This window comes from Rhipicephalus sanguineus, chromosome 4 (assembly GCF_013339695.2).
Source record: "Rhipicephalus sanguineus isolate Rsan-2018 chromosome 4, BIME_Rsan_1.4, whole genome shotgun sequence".
Taxonomy (NCBI): Eukaryota; Metazoa; Arthropoda; class Arachnida; order Ixodida; family Ixodidae; genus Rhipicephalus; species Rhipicephalus sanguineus.
The window spans coordinates 82,480,708-82,494,257 of record NC_051179.1 but is presented as its reverse complement, the minus strand read 5'-3'; the positions used below and the strand labels follow the sequence as shown (position 1 = coordinate 82,494,257).

Here is a 13,550-nt window from a genome sequence, read left to right as displayed (position 1 = left end):
TAATTCCCGTGTAATCTTAACAACACCTCAGTACTACGAACTAATATCCCGAAATGCGAGGATTCTTAGATTTCAGTGTATCGGTCATGGCAGTCGGAGCTGTAAGGTAGCAGACGACGCAGCGCGAAGAGCGGACGCCCTCCCGCAAAAACCTGAGATGGCGCGGGAGGAGAAAGACGCGGGCGGAGGACTTTTTTTCCCCCCTCCTTTGCGGAGGCGACAACGCATCAAGTTTTGTAAAGGCCCAACCGCATGCATTGCACGCGACTTTCGAGCGAAGGCGACTGCGACAAACGGGCTCCGTCGCCGGGAGCACTCACATGTTCGCGACAAAGTGTCACAGTTGCTCGATTGAAAACTATTGCGTGCACGCAGGCAAATTACGAAAAAGAATTACAGAGTATGCCAAGTTTATTATTGTCTTGTTTGAGATAAGGATGCCATAAAAGCGTTTCGTGACTTCCTTTTTTCGCAATCTTATGTTTAACCGCGACAGTAGTATCTGCTGTGATCCCATGGGGCGCCCGGAAGCGTACGCTGCCTACGCTACGTCGCACTTTGCAAACTGCGTTATGTTGGGGTTAGTCCACGAGGCGCATCTCGACAACGTTTCCTTTTGCTGTCATAGAACGTTTAAGAAAAGCCGCAGCGCCTTACATCGTTGCTTCGCATGGAGAAGGGCTACCTCACACGACGACGATGTTGACATTGCAGCAAGCTACCACCAATGCAGCAAGCTACCACCGAAACATCAGAACGAACCGTCGATCAAAATTAACGACAATACGGCCGCTGCCTCGTTCTCCGCGTGAGATGGGGCTGTAAAGAAGGTAGTCTATAACTTGCGTTCCTTGAAGTACGCGCCGATTGGAAGCATCACGAGCAAATTGCAACCGAAGCGAGGGTCAGAGATGCCGCCATTTTGCCGACATCGTCATGCTCACTTCCGGGCGACAAGCGATGTTCTCTGGCTTTCCAGAAACCTGCGACGCGACAAGCGACGGCGATGGATGGCCCTCCGCGACAGCAAATCCTGTCGGCCGTCGCTCAAAACTCGCGTGCATGCAGTTGGGCCTTAAAGGATTGCAGCGATGACATGGACGACGATGTCACGGTAGCACCCGAAGATCGCGACGAGTCCGTGTCGGCCACAGATGCGTTGGACTACTTGAAGAAACTCCGCATATTCATAGAAAAAAGCGGAACAGCGACCGAAGCGGCGCACAAAAATGCGGACGGTCTAGAATCGTTCGTGACGCAGAGTTTGTGCTGCACCCGTCAAAAAACGATCACGTACTAGTATTTCAAAAAAAAAAACGTGCCTTGTCTGACGTTCACGTGTGCATTGTTGTGAGAAACGAGTTCAAGGACGTAGCGTTGCAAAGATAGGACGTTTGCGTTACTGAAATTCTATTGTTATGGTAAATTTTTGGGCTTTCACTATAACGACCTTTCAGAATAACGAACATTTTTCCGCGGTCCCCTGAAGTTCGTTATACCGAGATTTCACTGTAATGCTATATCTGAAAGTCAGGATATATTCTTCTTTTTTTGGTTTTAACTTTCGTTGTGTACTGGGAGTTTAAGTGCAATGATGCCATATTTTCACTCGTATAACTCGCCTCCACGCTCGCAACTACAATCCAAAAAAGAAAAGAAAGATCCCACATCTTCGCATATTGTCTTAAAGTCATCTTTTTCGCATAGGCATAAAGCATTGTCGAGGAGCCACCTTGCACGCCGAAATTCGTGTATAACTTCGAATTTTGTGCATCTTCTGTGTGGGCTATACACGACAAAATATAGTGTTTATTATGTGCTGACATTTCATTTTTTTTTTTTTAAGAAAAGAGGCACTAGTGGGTAGTGGTATGTGTTTAACTATTTTACAAAGATTGTCACAAAAGACATTGTTATGCATAGAAATGCAGTATTATTGTTGGTGTCTTGGAGCTTAGGACACGTGTCGTAGGGAAAGAGGTGTGCCGTCTGCTTGTGGATTTCATTTCTAGATGTCTCTGCTTTATTTCCCCTAACATTCAGTGTTGTTCTCACCATTTCTTACTTCTGAAAATTGTGCAGGCTCCTGCACAGGGGCCTGTATCTGGGGCTGCAGACGACGTAGCCCACCAGTCAGTGCAGCTCAGTGGCTTTGCAGTCTACTGGGACAGTGATGTGACCCTCCTGGGAGGCCTGGACATCCTCGCAATGGCGGTGGGTTTACTTCCTGCTTCCTTGCATCCGTTCAGCATGAATGTAGCGAGTGTGCAGTGTATGTGTGTGCAAGAGAATTCTCTGCTAGGAGGGGATCCTGTCCCCTTGCATGTGCACAGTAAGAGTGTAGCTCATGCGTGAGAGAATTGCCGCTAAGGGGATGGATGTGGAGTCGTGCATCCAGCACTCCGAGCAGTGCCTGATACTGCTGTGTGCATTAAACACTGTGAACATATGTGTTGGCTACACTCAGACGAGGTATTCTAGCATTGGCAGGCAGCCAAAGTTCCTTTTTTTTTCTCATTTTGATAACCTGTGGCTGACTTAGTTATGTTTATTTAAAAAATTTACGTGTCACGATACGGGGCACATCTGTCTTACTTCCTTATCTTAAATCTTAAACCGTGTGGCACTTGTGACTGCCGATTCTTGGATAAGTGATTGTTTGTCTGTTTGCTATTTTTGCTACTGATTTTGCAAAGTATGATTAGCTGTTTGCTGTTATTTTATTTGAAGCCACGTTCATGATTGGCTTTTTAAGGGGAGATGCTACTCGAAAAATGCAAGTTTTTTCCAAAATTACATATTTTTTGTTTTTACTTGTTTTGTCAAGTTTAGTTTCTCTTTCATGACAAAAAAAAAATCACGATTGTATTTAAACTGGAAGTAGGTTGATATCACTTTTAAAGAGCACTAGGTGGCTATTAAAAACTAAAAAGAGCTTAATAGAACTTTTTGTTGGGCTAGTTGGTACATGCTTACTGAAAAACCAAAAAGACGCGTACCATCAAGGAAAAAGGTAAGGACAGGACAGAAAGGGCGTCACTCGCAACTAACTTTATTCCCAGAACATCAGCATCATATATAACCACAGCGACTCTGCGCGCGCACATCGCCTCACAAGCTCGTCAAAAACCCGCGATAACAAGATTAACTAATCGAAAAATGAATCGATGAAACTAAATTCACCCCCACGCAGAGCAACAGATGTGTCACTAACACAGCATTCTTTCTTCTTTCTAATATAGTATGCTTCCATAATTTCACGCGCTAAGACATTGTTACTCTTTCCAAGAACGGAAACACTGGCAAAACCAGGCTCACACTTGCAGGAACCACAGTGCACAGGCAAATGTGCTGAAAGTTTATTTTTCACGGAAAGTTCGTGCTCCCTCATCCTGTCGTTTATGCACCGGCCTGTTTGGCCGATTATGCACCGGCCTGTTTGGTCCTGTCCTTACCTTTTTCCTTGATGGTACGCGTCTTTTTGGTTTTTCACTAAAAAGAGCTCATTGTCTAAAGTCCCCTGGAAAACACCACCTGGCTGCTTGACATCGCATTTCACGTGAGGAGTTTACCAAAGCCGCATGTTCAAAATAACCATGATTCGCAAGCTCTCATGATGGAAGAAATAATTTTAAAAAGCATACCTTTGCCACATACATGAGCTTTCATTTTTACCTTTAAAATGCATTTTTCTCAAGATGCAATTTTGGGCAACTTCTTGAGTTTGGACATCACGTTTTTGGTACTTCTGATGGCCAGATCGGAACGAAATTTTTCCCACACATTCCTTAACATGTGAAGAGTGCAAATATCTCCTTTAAAACCTGATATCACTTATGTAATTATTACAAACTTAAGTAAGCAATTAGTTTTGGCTGAGCATTTTAAGACTTCTCATATTATAATTTTTCTTGCTCATTAATTTGTCTTATACAAACTTTCTACTTAGTTATTTGCATTCTACAGTTGAATGTAGAATTCAAACTTTTAGCTTACAATACACTAGTCCGCTCTAAACTTGACTATGCTTCCCAAATATGGAGCCCTCACCAGGCTTACCTCATAAATAAAATAGAGTCTCTTCAAAGCAAAAGTGCCCGTTTCATAACAAAGAATTACTCTCGAACTTCTAGCATAAATGAAATTAAAATGTCTCTAAAGTTGCCGTCTTTGAAGTCACGCAGACTGTTCTCCTTTCTGTCTCTCTTTCACAATCTCTACCATAACGATTCGCAACTGTCTGCACTTATTAAACCTGCCCATCGAATATTTGCTCGTCTTGACCACGAATTCAAATTAGAACCTTTATTTGCCCGAACAAACCTGTTTTTATATTCACCATTACTTCTTGCTGTTAATCATTGGAATCAACTTCCTAACGATATTGTCTGTATAAAAAACCACGAAGAATTCACCCACAAATTAAAGCTTCATCTTGGTGTCTGAATGACCTCGTATAAATGACTCAGATGTACATGTGCTCATATAGTGACTTATCTAGCTTGCTGTGTAACTACTGTTTAGGAGAGAAATGTCCAGCCTCGTTTGTTCTCGTGTTACGCTTTCATTTTTAGTGTAGTTCTGCCTTTTTAATTACTTCTCTATGATTTTTATTATTTATACAATGTTATTTATATTTTCAAACTTTTTATTACTTTATTGTTAGTGTTGGTTTTACGCATGTATGCTACTACCCCCCCCCCCCTATGTAATGCCCTCGGGCCTTTAGGGTACATGAATAAATAAATAAATAGATGTGAAGCAATATGAGCCATTAATGACTCATAACCATAAAAGTTTAGTGACAGGAAAAGTGTGTCCAAAAAGAGCTATATTTTGCATATTGTCATGGTACAAAATGAAAACTATGCAACTTACTATAAAACTGATTACATATTTAATATCAGCATAAAAAACTGTGTAAACAGCTAAAATTTCATTGCCCTAAGCTACAGATTAAAGCAACTTTCTTTTCGAGTAGCATCTCCCCTTAATATGTTCGCACTGAAAGTATTGATGCCCTTTCACTCTCTGGTGTTTTATAGACCCTTTAGCTGTTTAGAAATAGAGCTGCTGGATGGCTTCCGGTTTTGTGTGCCGGCGTAGCCTACTAGCATTGGCAGGGAACAAAAGCCTTACAGAGTAGCCCGCACATTTTCAACACTTTTCTCCCTGTGTTTGGCCAAATATTTTAAACAAATATTCTTCTAAGCTGCACACACAATTAGAAGTGTTAGTCCTTCACTTTAAGCGCCTTCCTTTTACTTGAAAGCGGAAAAAGTGCCTTTCCTTATTCTGGCACAACACACTTTCTGCTTCGGCGTTAGAGCGTGATAATTGAAGTGACCGGAAGTTTCTTGGGGTGCAACACGTGCTGCTGCTATCACAATCTTGAAAGCGACCGAAAAGGCGAATAAGGGCACGTGGTGCCCTTATAAAACATGTGGATGCTGCCAGTTACACCTCTTTTTGAAAAAGGCTCTACATTAGCTCCTGAGCATGGCATGAACTGCAAATGAGAGTTGCATCCAGTCTGTTGTGCCCATCCTTTGTCGACGAATGAGCTCGTGGTATCTCCTTTTACCTGTGGCCCGTGACAGTGACAATGTTCTTGTGCTTGCGTTGATCTAGGAAGCCATGAAGAAGCAGCAGACACATGCCTTGAGCACTGCACGGACCGTGAGGCCCCACTCGTACCTGTTGGCCACCACGAGCTTCCAGGCACAGATCTCACGGAACTGTTCACCGCAGCCGCTCAGGGTTCGGTCCAAGCCACGGCTTACCTGCAACTTGCAGCTGGACAAGTTCAGCATCACACTCAACGAAGTACGCTTCAAAACGTTGCTTCTTTGGGCTTTCATTCAACTTCCCCGTGTGTCCTCTCACATCATAATGTTGTTTGTTCGTGTTGTTTCTTGCAGGAACAGTACCGGCAGATGGTGTTTTGCTTCAGGGAACTGGAGAGGATCAACGTGTCCTGGAAGTACAGGCGGTGGCGACCGTCTGTCGGGATCAATGGAAAGTGAGCGCTTGTTCATGTGTGCTTGAAAGGGCAATTTATTTAGCTTGGGAACAAAATGCTTCTCAGTAAGCTCTGAATCTTGTATGGGTTGTTCTTAAAAAGTAAAGTTGGTATATCATAACTTCAATATTTCCGCCTGACCAAATTGCCTCCAAAGATAAAATCTGGGAGCAAAAGTTTACGTAGTTGTGGCCAAGTTAAATCTGTGCATGTGTTATGTTGTACATGCACTTAGAATGTGGCTTGTCATTAGGCACGCAGCGTGAAAGTGAGGTACGGTGCTCTTATTGCACTGATTAAGCATGTGGAGCAGCGGCAAAATTGCATCACTGCAACTTACAAATTGTGAAGGATGTGCCAAATGGAATACGGGACAAATTCTCGTCTCTGCACTCTGTAGTTGAAAGATGTAGTGAAAAAGAACATTTGGCAAACATTGCTTAGTCGCGAATCCGTTTCCTGGCCTTAGTCCTCTGCATTCCAAAAGTGTCTGAAATGCAGGAGCACTTGCTTACATACGTAGATTGGCATCCGCTTAAAATTAACTCTGAAGCCCTCCCCTGTAGCATCCTTCACAGCGCGTATAAAAACCCCATAAATATTGTCAACATCCTTGCTCATTTTATCAAAGCTTTGCCATGCTGTAATGAAGAAGTACATGTTTAAAAAGATTTTCTGGGGTTTTGTTTTATCTTTTGTATTACTGCATTCCGTAAAACTTGGTTTTACTAGTGCTATTGTTTCGCTGGTATGGTATGGTACACTTATGCACCATGGTAGCTAAGTGGCTTTGGCATTGCACTATGCTCAAAACCGTGCTGGTTGCAGCAGTCTTGTTTCAATGGATACGAAATGCAGGAACATTCATGCGCTTACGTTTAGGTGTAGACCTCAAGAGGTCAATGTGATCCTCTATTCCTCACTGCTTCATGCCTCTCAGTCATTTTGTGGTTTTGTTGCGAAAAGCCCCAGAATTTAATTTTGACTAGTGTATTCACGTCTTCTCAGTAGATGCCCAGAGGCAAATGCTTTAATGCAACCCCTGGTAAAAAGCGGTTGTGATTATCACAGTACTTTTTAAACATGAAATTCTTTTAGCTCCCAATGTCGGCATCCTTCTAGTGACCCTGAGCCAAAAGCCAGAGCCATTATACGGACACTCAAACGAGAACATCTGGGCAACCAGACAGGACCGCATCATATTTGCTAGTTACTGCCCAAACGAATCATAAAAAATATTGCTTCCAAGTTCTTCTTGATGTTTGTTCACAATATCAAAGACGCTGTAACTTCTGTTATGCTGAAGTTTTATTTGCATTTCCAATAGCGATGCTCCAAAAGCAGATACAGGGCAACATATGCTTGATTGTCATCTTTTGGTGCTGGGCTCTTTTTCAACGCCAGCAGTACGCGAGTTTCGCAATGCAAGTTTTGCACCACCTCCTTGGAGAGATGGTGTCACGCTCTGCACTGCGTTGTACGCAGTGCAGAGCGTGACACTGCGCACTGCATACAACGCAGTGCAGAGGGTGTTTGGCTGAGATGAGGTTCAGTTCAAAACAGGTTCATTTCGGCTCAGTAAGCTCTCAGGCTCTCATCGCCTCGTGGCCACATATTAAGATTGTTGCTGGTAATAATCATCGCCAACCAATCTGCTTTGCCGGTAGCCATTTCTTTACTTACATGTACACTCAATTGTGGTTGAGCCAGCCATTTTTAGTGGCTATAACACGCAGTGTTGGTGGTATCTGTTTGCATGGAAGTGAACGCTCACACTTCAGAGCTGTCAATCACGCCCACTACCTCATCACCATGTTTCTTGTTTTTTTCTACGCAGTGCAAGCCTGTGGTGGCAATATGCCTCACAAGCCCACATTCATCACCTGACCAAGAAGCGCAGCCAAGCCACTTGGGAGTTTGCTCTTCAGCGCGCCAAGGACGTGAAAAGATACGTCGACGTCTACCACTGCCATCTCGCAAAGCCAGAGTGCCTCACTACTGAAATGCAGGTGAGTAGTTATCTTGTTGAGTATGTCACCTCTCGTGAGATCACTTGAGCCAAGCAACACTGGTTTGTCATTCTTTGTGGAGACCATGCACAGTGCTGATGGCTACCCCTCTGCTTTAGATTTGTAAAGCCACCTCTTTTGCACACCTTAGTAGACACTTCCATTCTCTCTGTAGCTGTAAATATTACCGTGTTTCTGCTTTAGGAATTGTGTTTTATTAATTATGTTATTGAATGTGTGGGCTCACAACGTAGCATGGGCACCATCAGCATAAAATTCAAATGCGAATAAAAAACGACTCGAATGTGTTACTGCTATTACAAGTTTGTCTGCACTTATACCGCTGTTTAATTAAGAAACGAAAATGCACATTTGTGACTGCTATTCAATGCTTAGAAACCAAATACAGAAGGTTGAGAGATACTGCTTCTCTCAATGCTTAGAAACCAAATATACAGAAGGTTGAGAGATATCTCTTCTCTGTAATTACAAGGAATGGCTGCTAATCACTGCTCTTTTAGCTGATCGTACCTTAAAGCCATAGCTTTATGGTGCCTAGCGGCATCTTTCATCTATGAATGAACTTTATTTTATTTTTTTTTAGAAATCAGTAGCGCATATATTTTGCATAATTGTGCTACAATCAGGAGAGTGCCTTATCTTTCATGACATGCTACACCTCTCCCCACCCACAAGCCTTTCAGCTTTCTCGAACCTTTCATACTTCTGTATAACTCTCATGTTTAGTTGTTGACTTATTCTGCAAAAATGCCAAGTTTCTGAGCTTCACAACGATTTGTCTTGTTTTGTAAGCGCGAGAATATTGCACGATGTACGTTTTTGTGACTCTTACGCATATTTTGTCTTCTCCATGTCAGAAAGAGAAAAATGCACTGGAACAACAGCTGGAGTTTGAAACGCTGCTGTCTCTACGGGAGCTAGTCATACAGAAAGTACGCAGAGAGCAGGTAAGGGATTTGCTCTGCCTCCCTTTCTATGGTTATTTCTATGGTTATATTGTAGATTTTAATTTTATTCATTTGTTCATACTGCCGCTTTATAGGTGGGGAACCAATAGAGGAGTTTGGTCGATGCAGGATGTTGACGATTGGGCACGAAACTGCGTTAGGTAGAACTATACATACCTGCCAAGTCTCCCGGATTACCCGGGAGACTCCCGGATTTTGAACGTTTCTCCCGGTTGTACGGGTCATAGGAAAATCTCCCGGAAATCCAGTTTTGCCCCGTGCATCCAGTGCTTTGTCTGGCCACATCCTAAATGTGTTATAGGTTATATCAGCCATTAATATTTCGTAGATGATGCGTTTGTGCACATACAAAATCTTGCCCGACGAAATAACTGGTTAGCAAGCGACGACAGGCCTCGCACACGGAGCGATGTTATCGCATGTGCCCTTCGCGCGACGGTGACGGCCGGGTCGTTTCATCTCTGCTTCAACTGCGTTCTCCCTAGCGCAAGTGCGCTTTTACTCGCACGTGAAACAGACGAGGCGTAAGCGATGTTATCAGTTTGGACTCTGTACAGATCAGCGGCGACCGCAAAATTCCGCTGACAGTGTCCATATAATTGCTGTCGCAGTACCCCCCCTCCCCCCCCGTTGAGTAGATCTCCCGGATTCCGTTTCTCCAAACTTGGCAGGTATGACTATATTAGTTAGCAAGATGTTTCAAAAGACCTCAGCAGTCAGTCTGTTTATCAGAAATGCAAGGCAGTATAATAAGAAAACCTCAAGGCTCATACAGTGGTAATAAGTGGAGCTGAAACCTTACAACATCATTGAAAAAAATAGTGAGTAAGCAGTTCTGCTAATTCTGTTAGAAAACTAGTTTACTGCATGGGGACAAAAGTGGTACTTGTGGATGTACATGTTGGAGATAAATGCATGTGTGCAATAGTAGTACATGTGTGAGATAATTTTATGGAGGGGAAAGTTTGATAAAAGTCAAGTTTAACACATTGCGCGTGATCTCAAGTTCTACATGCAGAAATGCATGAATAGGAAATGTTGGTGAGGAATTCTAATTACATCAGTGATAACATAAGTGGAAAGTATAGTGAATGGCATTACTCTGACTGGCTGTTAGTCTATGGAAATCTTTTAACTAGGGGTGTGCGAATATTCGAAATTTCGAATATTTTTCGAATAGGGTTTGCTATTCGATTCGATTCGCACTGGAATTTTACTATGCAAACTATTCGAACTTCCCAAAAACAAATACGGTCAACGTCCGATTAAAAGTGACCCCTTCATATTTTTAATATGCTTCACCTCATCACACCCCGGTATTGCGGCAAAGCTGCCTTTCAATCTCCGTTACGGTCGAACTTTGCCAAGACATAGTCAACGTCCAATTGAAAGTGACCCCTTCAGATTTTCAATATGCTTCACCTCATCACACAGCGGTATTGCGGCAAAGCTGCCTTTCAAGCTCCGTTATGGTCGAACTTTGCCAAGACTCAGTCAACGTCTGATTGGAAGTGGTCCCTAGATTTTCAATATGCTTCACCTCGTCACACCCCGGCATTGCGGCAAAGCTGCCTTTCAAGCTCTGCTACGGTCACAAATGTATTAACTCAAGAAAACGCTGGTTCCAACATAAAGATGAAAGATGTGGCAGAGGTGGGGGCTCAATTAATGCTGTTTTGGACCTGAAACTTCGGCAGGAAGTTCGAAAAATTGGAAGCCGAAGCTTTTTAGCATCCAAAATTTCAGATGTTATATATCGACGTCTACGAGGCAGATTTGGAACTCCGGACTTGGGAGCACACCCTTGTCCACCACATCAGTTGGGCTTCCACAGAAGTTGAAAGAGGAGGAGAGGCTGAGGAAATGGCATCTTTGCCTATCATGTGTAAAGTGTTGTCAGCAACACTTTGGTGCACCAAATCATGTACATAGATAGAATTCAGCCTCTACATTGCCTCATTCTTGATAAGAAAACTATGAAACACCACCCCTCTAGTGCTTCATCAACCTAGCGAAAAGAAACACTTTCATGTTGCTATCTCATAAGAATATGCTTAGGAATCCTCTCTAACTGCAATTTCGCTTCGAAGTATTCGAAAAATATTCTAGAAATATTCGAGAAATATTCGAAAAATATTCGATTCGATTCGCACTCACACTTCAATATTCGAATTCGCTTCGCACCCAAAATTTTGCTATTCGCACAGCTCTACTTTTAACCTGAGGAAACACTAAGAAAGGAGCAGAGTCATTGTACTCGGCATGCAACTGTCTTATATACATTAGTAGCACAGTTTCTACAGAGGCATAAGGCACAATACGAGACATGTATTGAGTTAACTTTTTATCCAGACAGTGAACTATTGCGTACAGCCCTTAACATGTAAGTAAAGATTGTCAGGATTCTTGCAGAGAACTCAATGTGTGCAAGCCGCCTCTTGTGAATTGCTGTAGTTTTTTATGAGTTCTGTTATTACGTCTTGTCAGCATACCACCCTATTCAAATTTGTCTGCAAAAACAAGCTTGATATGAAGGAACATTGAAGTCCTAGTTAGGCCAGGACATCTGTTTGTCCTTAAAGGGGTACTGACACGAATATTTTCAGTTGTCGTTTTTTTGTGTCAAATGAAAGGTCAAGCCCTCAAGTGCCTAGAAAAGGTAGTGCTAAGCGCTCGTGCGCCCTGTAAAAGTAATTACAGTCTGTTTTTAAAAACTGGTTTCGGTTCCTACTGTACCCTGACGTCACAACACGGTATGAGCTTCTCGTCACGTGCTCGAGCAACATATCGTGACGTTTCCACGGCTGCATCCGCACCGTGGCTCCGTTGGTGACACACAAGCGGCCATATTGGAAGTTTTGGTACCTAACGTCATCACAACTAGCCAGAGTGCTGCGTGAAGTCACCAGAATTTGTACTGTAGCCTGACGTCACGCTAGTGTCGATGTCAGTAGGTGCACCATGGAAAAATTGACTTTAATATCAAAATCAAATATCTTATCTGCATTTGCTGAGCTTCACACTTGCTCAGAGCCGTCTCTGCATACAGGAGATTTGTACGGCAGAGTAAAGACACCTTCGAAAAAAGGTGTCAGTACCCCTTTAAGGTCAAGTCTGTAAACACACAGACTATTATGAAAGCATGGTTTGAACACCTTGTTTCTTCTCCGTAGTTCCGCTATCTTCAAAAGCTTGCTTTATGTTTAATGGTGGTTGACACATCTGTGTTCTGCCTATTGTGTTATTTCAGCTTGTTTTGCTTTAGCAAAAGTATATATTTAGGAAACATGGAAAAAGAAAAACAGTGTACGAAGTTGCATTATTACACTTTCTTGACCTCCGAGACACAAAATAATTGTTGGTTTATCCATTCCTGTGGAGTTTAGAGTTGACCAACGTTTGCAGGGTTTCACTTCTATGTTTCAAAAAATCACTTTCTCGTAGCTTGTGATTCTTAACATTTCTTTGCTATTACACATGCAGTCATCCTGGCCTTCTGAGCCCCGGGGTCAGGGCGTTCTGCAGTACTGGTTCCCCGGCTGGACTGGCTGGTACACGAAGCAGGACGAAGCGTCGCAGCCACCTTCAGCCGAAGTGACTGAGGACGAGGCATCGGACATCGACGATGCTTCATCCATCAGCACATCGCTGACAACCAGATTGGTGTGCATTTGAGCTCTCATATTTTAATATGTTCACCTTAGTTTGGTGTGCCCATTAAGGTTCCTGCACTTCCATTTTCTAGCTTTATGCAGCTTATTTTCATTTAATTTTATTTCATTTTATTTATTTTCCACTTCACAGAGCAGAGGGAATGGGAAGAAAAAGCTCACCAGAGCTTGGCCAGGCTTCCTAGCCTGTTACAGTTCAGCATGAGGAAATGGCAGTACACAAATTCTGCGCCGGTAACAAAATCAAAAGATCATGTTCGCATGTAGTCTTCAACAGGCTGAAAAGCTGAATGGCCTGAAAAGCTTAGCCACGTTAATCATGCTATGTAAATGAGTTTTGCAATGGAAGGAAAAGGGGATAGCAGCAGGCAGTTTTATTGCACAGTACTCTTTCAACAACAGATAAAAAAGAATGACATTTTGCTCCATCTAAACTGCAAAGTGCTTTAGTTATGAAAAGGATAATTGACAACCACTTGGCACGAAGCCACAAGGAAATCCATATGGGTTTCTCAGCAAGGAAAGCTTCTAGATGAAGGAAAATTCGTCCTGGTCTGGGGATTGAACCCAGGACCAACGCCTTTCTGGGGCGGTTGCTCAATTATCCCTTTCATAACCTTTCTGCCACCTTGGAACTCATTTGCAAAGTGCTTTGGTCTTTGCTTGAAATGTAACGATTGTGCTCATTTTAGTCACCTGACAACCAATCCAGTTCACAGCAAGTGTCGCTGCGATGCGGTTACCTGCACAGCCCTGGTGCAATGTAGCTGTGTCTCTGGAAACCTAATCCATTCATATTTTGTTAATTAGGGAGCCGTGTTCATTTGAACATTCCTGCAGTGTGCACTCCGGCTTTCTC

The 13,550-nt window shown here is 43.0% G+C and overlaps 2 protein-coding genes across 4 annotated transcripts in view; one reads left to right on the top strand and one right to left on the bottom strand.

Moving 5' to 3' along the window:
• Positions 1-13,550, bottom strand: part of LOC119390336 (cytochrome c oxidase subunit 6A2, mitochondrial) — a 673,327-nt gene that overhangs the window by 123,242 nt on the left and 536,535 nt on the right. The window contains exon 1 of one of the 3 annotated variants that reach the window (XM_037657935.2): positions 4,712-4,716. The exons of the other annotated variants lie outside the window; for them this stretch is intronic. The gene's annotated coding sequence lies outside the window, so the exon portion shown is untranslated. Of the gene's footprint in view, positions 1-4,711; positions 4,717-13,550 lie in introns of those variants that run through there. 3 annotated transcript variants of the gene reach the window in all.
• Positions 1-13,550, top strand: part of LOC119390329 (intermembrane lipid transfer protein VPS13D) — a 128,362-nt gene that overhangs the window by 6,397 nt on the left and 108,415 nt on the right. The window contains exons 7-12 of the mRNA XM_037657927.2: positions 2,083-2,214; positions 5,632-5,826; positions 5,922-6,022; positions 7,860-8,031; positions 8,910-8,999; positions 12,504-12,683. Of these exons, the coding sequence (XP_037513855.1) occupies positions 2,083-2,214; positions 5,632-5,826; positions 5,922-6,022; positions 7,860-8,031; positions 8,910-8,999; positions 12,504-12,683 (870 nt within the window). The remainder of the gene's footprint in view (positions 1-2,082; positions 2,215-5,631; positions 5,827-5,921; positions 6,023-7,859; positions 8,032-8,909; positions 9,000-12,503; positions 12,684-13,550) is intronic.